Raw genomic sequence first — 11,681 nt, forward strand, 5'->3', positions numbered from 1 at the left:
AAAATGGTGGGTTGCACCATGTATTAGGACAACAGAACTACTGCCATTCGTGTATAAAGTTTTTATGGCGCTACAGAAGAAATCTCCAAATCCAAACCTTTCAAGACACTGATAAATAAATGTATGCTCCAAAGTGTCGAAATCTTTAAACAATCCCAAAAAAGAAGAAAACCATCTTCAGAAACAAGACTAGAATAATCTCAAACATCTAAAACTAGAAGAATATTATATGAAATATGTCTATTATTAATGAATCCAGATTGAGCCTCATCTATTATAGAATCAAGCACATTTTTATTTCTTTTGAAATGTATGTGAGCCAAAATCTTATAATCATTATTTAATAAACGTATTGGGCGCCAATTCTCAATAAAAAAAAAATCTCATCTTTGTTCTGTTTAGGAAAGAGGAAAATTATTCCTTGAGTCATACTGGGAGGAAGTTTGTGGTTTTTAATGCATTGAATAAATACTTTCAAAAGAAAAGGGGCAAGAATATCTGAGAATTGTTTATTGAATTCTGCTGTAATGCCATCATTGCCAGGTGACAAGCGTATATCCTGATCACAAAAATCTTTTTCTATAGTATTACTTGAATTTACACTTTCAAAGGAATCTAAAAAGGAAGTGGCAGGATCAGCACAATAGTTTGAATTATAAAGATTAGCAATGAAGTTATGACAGAAGTGAGAAATAGTTTGATAATCATCAGGAACATGACCATTACTGCTCAAGTGGTGAATTGTGTTACATCCACCTTGCTGTCTTTCAAGACTGAAAAAATTAGGAATTTTGTTCACCTTTTTCTAACCACTTAACTCTCAACCTGCAAAGGCCCCTTTTGCTTTACGTTCATAAATCTCATCTAATTTACAATGTAGACCAATCAGATGCAATCTCTCTTCAGATGAGAGACTGTCAGGAGATACCATATTTCAGACACAGTTAGCTCCTTTGAAATTCTCTTGAGTTTACATTTCTGCATTTGGCAGACGTTTTTATCCAAAGTGACTTACAGTGCACTTATTACAGAGACAATCCCCCCGGAGCAACCTGGAGTTAAGTGCCTTGCTCAAGGACACAATGGTGGTGGCTGTGGGGATCTAACCAGCGACCTTCTGATTACCAGATTACCAGTTATGTGCTTAGACCACTACACCACCACTCCCAGTTTAGAATGCAGACCACCATAGGACCTTAGATATTTACCAACTTCATAATTTAAAAGTTCCCAAATATCTACCAAATGCTCCTTTCTTTTGTGCCAAATCTCAAACTAAATAAATACATTTTTAAGTTCTAATGGAATTAAATCATACCTTAAGTAAGTAATGTTTATTTTAAGAACTACGATGTGGCTCTACAAAAGAGGAGAATCTAATATTATATTTAGAGTAACAAGAATATTTACTTAAACATTCTCCTTTGGAAAGCTACCTGCAACCAACCAAAAGTCTATGCCAGACTGCCTCGAGCCATTTTTACTGCTCCAGGTATAAATATTCGGACTAAATATCAATCAGATTGTATTTTTGCATAAAACGAAATTCCTCTAAAATCTTCTAAAGACTCAAAAAGTTTGTCATTGACCAAAAGGGTCTGAAAATGCCTCCAAAACATTTCCAGAAAAAGTGTTCTTTAATGTTGCTACCCCTGCAGATCTCTCAGAACCATGAGCAAACCACAAATCGTTATTCCACTGTGACCTCCAGAATTTTGCGTCGACTGTATCGGAGATTAAATTGGTATAATAGACAGGATGACCCATCTAACTGACCTGTAAAGCGGCCAATCACAGTCGTTATGTGCCGTTTAGGGGCGGGGCTACCTGAGATATATTATATCGCAGATATATTACATATTATAGAATGGTAATATATTATAATGCATTGTTTATTAATGTGTAATATAATATATTAAAATATTGTTCTCTTACGAGAGGTTCTCTCGTATTGCGTAAGCTAGCTTACGCTACGGGAAAGATTCATCTTTTCTGAGATATTGAAGCCAAAAATATATATATATTATATAAATATAAATATATATTATAGACTATTTATAATATATTATATTTTTTTTTTTGGACTAAAATGACAAAGAACAGTATTGCTGATTAAATTGGTATAATAGAGATCAAACTGACATGTAAAGTGACCAATCACAGTCGGTTTTGTCATTATGTGCCTTTAGGGGCGGGGCTACCTGAGATATATTAATATATATAGGCCTAATATATTATAATACACAACATTTATATGATATTATATTATATTATATTACACAATAATACTATCTTGGACTAAAATGACAAAGGATTGTATTGGAGATTTTAGGGGCGGGGCTACCTGAGATATATTATACCATAATAAAAGATTGTGGATATCCGCATGACTTACTACGTGCCTCAAACGAAACTCTGAATATCTAAGATTTCTGCTAACCGGGCTAACTTTGGCAGATCCAGTGATTATGTCGTCCTCAAAAGTGCTCGTTGTATCAACTCGTGTGCTTTCACTGGATTTCACTGGATTCAGTTTTGTGTGCAATATGAATCAGACGGTTAGTGCACAGGACTGCGGCTGTTCTGTGGGTGTGCCGTCTGAGTCTGAGACTAGCCAAATCCTGTCCCGTTGGGCAATTTGTGTGGTGGGTTTCTTCCTGCTTTGACACCAGCAATCAATTATCCACATTATTAGTTACAACAACAGCTCATAAAACCCATTTCAGTATGTGAGAGTTGGCAGACACTTTCAGCAAAGAGCTAAAAGTGTATTTGAGAAGACGGTATGGAGGGCAAACCTCAGTGTCTCTCCTGTAATTAAGAGAGGGACGCTGGAAGCTCATCAGACTTCACTGGCTCAGATCACCCTCTGCTGGTAAATGAGACTATATACAAGTGAATGTACTTCATATGTTTACATTTACAAACCTTCATACAGTTACAAGCAACATGTCTTTGGTTCATCTAACGTGATTTACTAAACTGTGAGCTCACATTTGGATGATTATTATCATTATTGCTGTATATAACAACCTTGCATTAACCTTACTGTTCATCTATTTCTAAAGGCATTAGAAACCTGGCGAAGATCCTCCTTCGTTTGTTGACGATATCTTTGGGAATATCATTTACATATATGATGTAAAACACTGCATCAATTGTTTATTCAAGTAACCAAAAGCTTCTATTAAATTGACACAAGTCTGGTGTTTACAACCCAATATAATATTACAAGTCTGAAAGATAAATAAATCATAATTCACTGGCCGCTGGGTGTGTGTGGACGAATGTGGGGATGTGGACTCAACCGTTCACAGTCTTTTACTGAAGGTCATTTGTAGAAGTTCAAGCACATTTCGAGGTGAGGAATATCAGTCTGCTGAATCAGGTAAGAACATGTTTATTCTCTTTGGAAATAGCATTAGTCGATGAAGTATAGGGACACTTTTAATCAGCTGGTGTCTTCTAATGGATGAATGAGAGGTTAGTTCAAATGTGATGCCTGTAATGGATTGATAAAAACTCTGTTGACTGTTTGAGTAAAAGAAAAGTCATACCTATGCATGCGTACGGAAGCCCTGAACAGCACTGTGAAAAACAATTATCTAGTTGAATATGTATATATATATTTATAGATGAAACTAAGACACCCACAAAAAAAAATATATAAAAATATATATGATTAATAATAATAATAACAATAATATATAAAATATATATAAATATATATATATATATACATATTCAACTAGTGAATTTGTTTTTCACATATATATGTTTATATATATATATATATATACTAAGACACTAAGACCCAAAAAATATATAAATATATATAGTGAATTCTTTTTTTTTCTGTAAACAAATGAATCTCTAAAAATATGATTTTTTTCTCTCTCTCTGGCTAATCTGGTTAAAACATATTTTTTCTAAAAATATTTTTTACTGTAATGTAATGTATGAATTATGTATATATGTATATGTGTGTGTGTATATATATATTTTTTTATTTTTTTATTTTTTTTTTTTTTATTATTATTTATTTATTTATTTATTTATTTTTGGGAGGGTGGCACTAAGACACCCTAAAATAATACATACATATATATATATATATATATATATATATATATATATATATATATTTTTTATTTTTTTATTTTATTATTTTTTTTTTTTTAAGGGTGTCTTAGTGCCACTCTCCCCAAAAAAGAAAAAAAGAAATATATATATATATATATATATAAATCATTCACAACTTACATTCCAGAAATTTTGTTACTTTTGTTTAGAAAATTTTGAGGAAAAAAAAAGAGAAAAAAAGACACACACACACACACACACACACATATATATATATATATAGTGAATTTTATTTTCTAAATTCTCTCCACTCTATTTTTCTCTCTAAACAAATTAATCTCTAAAAATGTTTTTTCTCTCTAATTCTCTCTCTCTCTCTCTCTCTCTCTCTCTCTTTCTGTCTCTCACTCTCTCTCTGTCTCTCTCTCTGTCTCTCTCTCACTCTCTCTCTCTCTCTCTCTCTCTGTCTCTCTCTCACTCTCTCTCTCTCTCTCTCACTCTGTCTCTCTCTCACTCTCTCTCTCTCTCACTCTGTCTCTTTCTCTCTCTCTCTCTATCTATCTCTCTCGCTCCAAAAAAATCTGGCTAAAACATTTTTTTTCACTCTAAATGTTTTTTTAAATAGTTTTTTCTAAAAATGTTTTGTGTCTCGCAAAACAAACAATTGGCAAGAGACATATGAGAAAATTAGTTTTTTGCTTACTAGCGAACAATTAGCGTGCGATACAGTTGTACAATACACTAACAAGAATGTTTTGCAAATTTTAGTCAAGGAAAGAAATTGGACGGTGTTGGACAGTCCACTAATACATTAAATCCCACAATTAAATTAATATTTTATATAACACTTATATACTGGCGACCTGTCCAGGGTGTCCCCCGCCTTTCGCCCAATGTTAGCTGGGATAGGCTCCAGCCCCCCGCGACCCTGTACACAGGATAAGCGGTTGACGATGGATGGATGGATGGATAACACTTACATGTTTCAAATGATATTCGTTGTCAGGTGTGACAATGGGAGTTGTGTTCGGTCATTGTTTACTGAAGTATGCGGCTACGGAGAGCATTTATAAAAGTCTCAATTTTCAGTGGAGGAAAGCGCTGTTTTAATGTGGACGAGAGGAAGTAACAGCAAAATCATTGCGTTTTCAAAATAATAGTTTTAGTGTGGATGTGGGCTGATTAGTTTTAGTTCAAAAATGCATTGATTTCACCGCTTACGCCTCTCATCCGCACTGAAACGTTGTTTTCATCCACCGAATATGGAGCGCTTGGAAAACGCGCTCCGTCACCGCATACTTATTCAAATGAAAATGGATTGGTGTGGATATGGCCAAACAGTTCCTCTTTTCTCTCGTAGGATGCAACTAGAAGATCTTGCGTCTTTGGCGACACTTCAGCCTCTAAATGCGACTGTTGAGCCATCATATATGGATCATTTCAACTCCTCCGACTGGAAGCTAGTATATTCCATTATTCCACCGTACATCTTCATCGTCTGTTTGGCGGGAATTCTAGGCAACTCTTTTGTACTGCTAGTGTTCGCGTTGCAGGGAAGCCGATGGACTGTTCCGGAGATCTACCTGGGTAACCTGGCGCTGGCCGACCTCATCCTACTAGTCTGTCTTCCATTCTGGGCCATGAATATTCTGAACTACTTCATGTGGCCTTATGGAGAATTCATGTGCAAGGTCGTCAGTCTCTCGATCCTTGTAAACATGTACACCAGCATATACATGCTAGTGATGGTGAATGTAGACCGCTACCTCGCACTTGTGTTGACTATGAAGGCGAGATGGCTGCGACGTAAACGCTACGCCAAAGTCATTTGCGTTACTCTGTGGCTCTTTGGTTTTGGAATGGGTGTTCCAACGGCGGCTTTCCGGATGTTGCAGGACATTCCGGGCCATCAAGCAGTAGAATGCATCATTGATTACCCCAACAATTCCTGGAAACTGGCCCATCATATCCAACTAAACCTGTTGGGTTTTGCTCTACCCCTCCTGGTTATCACATTCTGCTGCTTTAATATCGTTTGGGCCCTGAAGCAAAAGCGAGACAACGGTTACTGTGAAGATAGGAACGACAGGAAGGCTACAGTCCTTGTGATCGCTGTTACGCTGTTGTTCTTAATCTGTTGGGGGCCGTTCCACATCTTCACTTTGCTGGACATACTCTGCGATTTCAGTGTTTTGGATGGGCATAAGTGGTCCCATGTCCTGAGTATTGGAGATCAGTTTTCCACATACATGGCCTTTTCAAACAGCTGCCTGAATCCAGTGTTGTATGTTTGCTCGGGACACTATTTCAGGAGGAAAGTGAGCAGCATTTACAAAAGAAGAAAACGCTCCTCAGACGTGACGGCTCTCCAGCGGACGACTTTAACATCCACGACAACCACTAATCAAATCAAGCCTGTTGTGCTATACCAGAAAAAATAGTGTTGTATTGATAAACAGCCATTGTCTCTCTGCAACCATCACAGAAAATTTTGGCGGCTGTTTAAAGCTGTCTACATAGTTACTTGTATTGAAGAATTGCATAGAAGGAAAACAGCATTAGGCAAGATTATAGCATGAGCATGCACTGTATATTTTAAGTAAATGCACAGTATTTTATTTTTTTTGCATGCATGCAATAAGTAAAGAAATGCAATTATTGCTTATTTTAGCTCAAAAAGAAAACAGTTGTTAAGCATAAGTGACTGATTTGAAACGAGGCACAAACATCACGACAAGATATATTATGCCTGATTGTTTACTCCTTGTTTGGTATGAAATGACCACATATATGGCATAAAAATAAAATGCATTCAAATAATAACATCAATACACTCCTACACCTATTTTTAAGATGCGCATTTCAATTTCATTATAAAATTATGTTAAAATTAATTATTAAATAAAATGTAAAATATTCAATTCAATTTGATGGAATTTTGTATTGAAATGTGTCAAAAAAAATATATATTTCTACATATGTATATTATTTACTTATTCTGGCACTATAAACACATTTCAGCTCTGTTTGTCCAAACAATGGGAGTAAATGGGTGCCATCAGTCTACCGGCTATTTGACGGTCAAAAAATCATATTTAAGCAGCTTAAAAGTAATCCAGATGATCAATTAATGTCTTCTGAAGCAAAACGATTGGTTTGTTTAAAAAATAAATCGATAATTAAAACGTTATATACTTAAAAACATCACTTCCTTCCAGCAGTCGACGCATCATGTGATGTAAGCAATGGCGCAATGGTGCGTTCACGCGAGAAATTAGAAGCGTGCACGTACGTCACGTGAGAGTCGGGTCATTTCAAACTGCCCGGCAGACATGATTTAAAGTAAAAACGTTTAAATTACCGGTTTGCTTCAGAAGACATTCACTGATCGACTGGAGTCGTGGATTACTTTTATGCTGCCTAAATGTGACGTTTGGACCATCAAACAGCCAGAAGACTAATGGGACACGTTTACTTCCATTGTTTGGACAAACAATGTTTAAAATGTTTTTATGCACTTATTACGTTTGCATTATAAACCCAAGAGCTCTTACAGTAAAAGGAAGGACTTTTCTTTTATGGACATGTTAGTAGTATATAGTAGAATAGTAAGTAGACTCAAGTTTAAAACAAACATCAAACAAACTAGTTCACTAAAATTAATCTGACTTTCTTCTGATTCATATGAGAATGCATTTCATTCGCCTCATTGCATAGTGTGCTTACAAACAAGGGCTCATATGTGTGAACGCGTCAGGGAAATGTTACAATGTGACGTTTTGCATTCCGGAATGGAACTTTTTTTCCAGTACAGTCATTTTTAATTAGTGTGGTTCAAAACTTATCAATGGAATAAAATATGCTATATTATTAATCTGAATTATTCTCAATTATTGTTCCTGATTATATATATATATATATATATATATATATATATATATATATATATATATATATATATATATTCTAGAGCAAATGTTTTGCATATGTGGACATCGAGACTAAGTTGTGAAATGTTTAATAGCATCAAGCTATAGAAAGTCTGTTTTTTTTTTTTTTTTATCAAATAGTTTAATATGTGTCCAGGAATGTTGATTATTCATGTTTTTGAGATGTTACAGACATTACATCAGAAATTAGCATAATTTATTCAGATTTAAAGTCATGTCCGGCATCATCCAATCACTGTCAACCATGTTCAAATAAAATGATCTATGTACCGATGATCATTCAGTGTCCAAACATCATCTGCAGCCTGAAACTGAACTTATGATCCGATTTTAGGAGTGAACACACTTAACTGCATAGAGAACTATAGGATGCTCCCTTGCTCCCTATTTAGTGCATGACTTATTACTTATTACTTGTCTGTCTGCACTGGTCTCAGAACAGTTTGAAATGCACCTTATTTTCATCCTAACTCCATATAAAGCCTCTGAAAGACACATTGTTACATTGTTACGATTCTCAATGTGATAATGGATAGTAAGTATATAGAAATGTATTTATTAATGTTAATGAACAGAAGCGTATTGTACAGTGATAACAAAATAAAACATAACAAAATGTACATTAAAATGTAGCGAAATGACCCACAGATGTGTTAATATTGAAAGTTATTCAAAACAACTAACAGATTGTTTTTTTTTTCAACTTTTGAGGGAATAATGTCCAAAAATCCACATACGTGGACGCCATGTTTATCAGCACGCTGATACGCACAAAACAAATGCATTTTTTTAAAGCGGCACATCAAACGAAACTAGAGACTCTCCTCTTTACACCCAAACAGGTTTCAATGACAAAACTGAAAGAGATTTCTAACCAGAGGCACTTTTGTTGTCTCTGCGCCCGTAGAAGCCCTTGAAGGAAATCAACGGCATGTTGTTGTGTCACATGATTCGTTGCACCAGAAGTTTAACCTTTAAGTGACAGTCTAGAGCAGGGTTCGCCACAAGTGGCTCGCCGGGTCTCTCACCATACACCAACACCGAACGTTTAAATCTTTCTAGAGACTCTTTTCCAACGGAAAGTGTGGGTGCGATTACAAAGCTTGAAGTCAATGACACTGTTTTGGTTTCCTTTCTCCCGAATTTGACAGCCTACTCCTGGTGAACAAGGTTTGGAATGAACACCCGGCAGTATTTTGCTGATGTACCAGCCATTGTGGAAGGTGACCTGAAAGACTTGTCAGAGTGATTTATTACAAGGAATTAGACCCAAAGACGTGCATTTGACGAAACGTGATTATATTTTGAAGAACAGACGAAAGAAAAGCCGCTGATGCGCGTCTGATTTGATGTGCGCGCGGTGAGCTCTGCAATGAAAGCGCTTCTCCAACACACATAGAGATCTGGGACTCGTTTCCCAATAACTATTGATCTTAGCTGTCAAGAGCATTTTCTACGAGCGATTTTATGAACGTTCGTTATTTTTATGTGCAACCAGGGTGTGAAATAGCACCCGCAAAATACGACAAGACTCAATCCTGTTCGCGAGCGCCTCTCCATATGCATTTCATGCACGAGTAATTTCCTCATCTATATGCAAAAGGTGTCTCGGGGTGACACATGACAAGAAATGCTGTTTGAAGAAACACACTTTATTATATTTCTAATAACAGACAAAAGAAAAGCCGTCAGTGCTCGTGTCTGATGCACTGAGGCGTGTAACGGAACCCTGTCTCGTGAAACAAGCACATGTAAAGAGTTTTCACTCCTTTTTCTGTGTTTCATTCGACTGAAAACTGTTTGCAAGAATAAAGTCGTCTATGAGAATGCTGCACATGATCTCCGATCATCTCGTGAGGTGCTGCGAGTTTAGTTCACTCTTACACATTGTGAACGCAGCTCTGCAGGTTCAGTCATATATACAGGAATCTTTGTATTAAAGAAACAAAGTGATTAAATCATAAAGTAATACTGGACACGTCCATCTTGAACCTAAAATTGAGTTTTTATTTTCTTTAGGCTGCATAAACTGTATTAACAAACGCAACACAAACACTTTCCATAAGCACACACATTTGGCAGCATTTTTTGGGAACACAATATTGTTTTAGGCTTATTTATTATGATGATTATTATATTTATCTTTACATTTATAATTGTCTTTAGTCCTTAATTTGCACCTGTTGCTGCGTACGGATACTTGCGTGATGGCAAATGCAGCAGAGACAGTAAATGTTTGGATTTGGGGAGGGTGGTTATATAGAGGATGTTTTTATCACTTCATTATTTACATTTTTTTTTATTATTATTATTTATTTATTTAAAGTGCAATTTGAATTTAGAAATGACTTTTTGTTTAAGTTTTTGGTGTTTCAATAAATTAATTTAATTTTTAAAGCAAAATCAATCAAGCAGATGTATTAAATATAAATAAATAATATCGGATATCACGATATTTTAAATGCGATTATCATTCAAATATTTTTTACATATCGTCAAGCCCAAAAGCGGTAAATATTTTCATGAACAATTGTAAAATGAAGTATTTTTATGGAGCCCCGCACAAACACGTGTACTCAATTACATAATGCAACATGTTACCTATTAATATTTGCATATTTGTTTGTTTTTGAGTAGTCTATGTGCAATAATAACATTTTATTTTATTGAAAAACATTATTTTTGAAATCTCTTTTTGGCTCTTTCGAAAAAATGCATCAACCAAAAAATTTGGCTCCTAAGTTAAAAAAAGGTTCCCGGCCCCTGATGTAGAGTCTTGTGAACAGTATTCAGTCGGTTTAAATTCATTGAAATTATGCGTTGAGTATAGCAAAGCCAAAACACAACGTCCACGCATGTGGACGCAGGGTCGCACGAGGTTACATTTTCCGCTGACCCCCCTATTGCCCCCTTGTGGCCCCCCTGGCTTGAAAACCCCTTCCTTAAAACACTGTCTAGGTCGGCAAGTTAGGCAACTTACTAACAGAGCCCTTGTATGCAGGGCTGGCCTGGTAATCTGGCATACCGGGTGTTTTCCCGCAGTTTGGGGCCGATCAGGGGCAGACTGGCGGGCCACGAAACGTTCCGAATGGGCCACAATAAGCAGAAAGCTGCCGTGTTATGCAGAAAAGGACAGCGAACACCCCCTGTCCTCAATACGTTTTGGGCCAGTTACTATGTAAAATCACGGGCCCATTTCTCTTCCCAGTCCAGCCCTGCTTCTATGTATCTTATATGTGTCAAATGTGTTTGTGGTATTAATTGAATCTCTCCTGTACTCGTACTCTATCCCCACAGTTTTGATTTATATGTCGTGCTGTTCAGTGTTAAATGTCATTTATGTATAGCGCCTGTATCAACACGTCTGCCTCAGTTTCACATAAACACTGAGCAGCTACTAAGATCCTATAGCTAAATATATGACATGGTTAAGCTGAAAAGTATTTTCAACCATGCATATGCAATTTTAGCAATGATAAATACTTTTCCTGTATTTAAATATAATTTGTACTTGAAGAATATCGTTAGATCTAAACACGTTAAAAGCTTTAATGTGCACATTCTGTACTTGTATGGAAGTAATTTGCACGTGCAATGTCAGACCAGCACAGTTCATGCTTATAGTTTATACGTTCATGTAAAGTTTAT

At 35.9% G+C, this 11,681-nt stretch overlaps 1 protein-coding gene across 1 annotated transcript; it reads left to right on the forward strand.

Moving 5' to 3' along the window:
* The first annotated feature begins 3,337 nt into the window (after positions 1–3,337).
* On the forward strand, positions 3,338–7,932 carry bdkrb1 (bradykinin receptor B1). The gene is made up of 2 exons (XM_052146175.1): positions 3,338–3,388; positions 5,444–7,932. Exon 2 carries the CDS (start codon positions 5,445–5,447, stop codon positions 6,522–6,524), a length of 1,080 nt encoding a protein of 359 aa, XP_052002135.1. The 5' UTR covers positions 3,338–3,388; position 5,444; the 3' UTR covers positions 6,525–7,932.
* Positions 7,933–11,681: the final 3,749 nt, after the last annotated feature.

The sequence above is a fragment of the Xyrauchen texanus genome, chromosome 16 (assembly GCF_025860055.1).
Source record: "Xyrauchen texanus isolate HMW12.3.18 chromosome 16, RBS_HiC_50CHRs, whole genome shotgun sequence".
NCBI lineage: Eukaryota > Metazoa > Chordata > Actinopteri > Cypriniformes > Catostomidae > Xyrauchen > Xyrauchen texanus.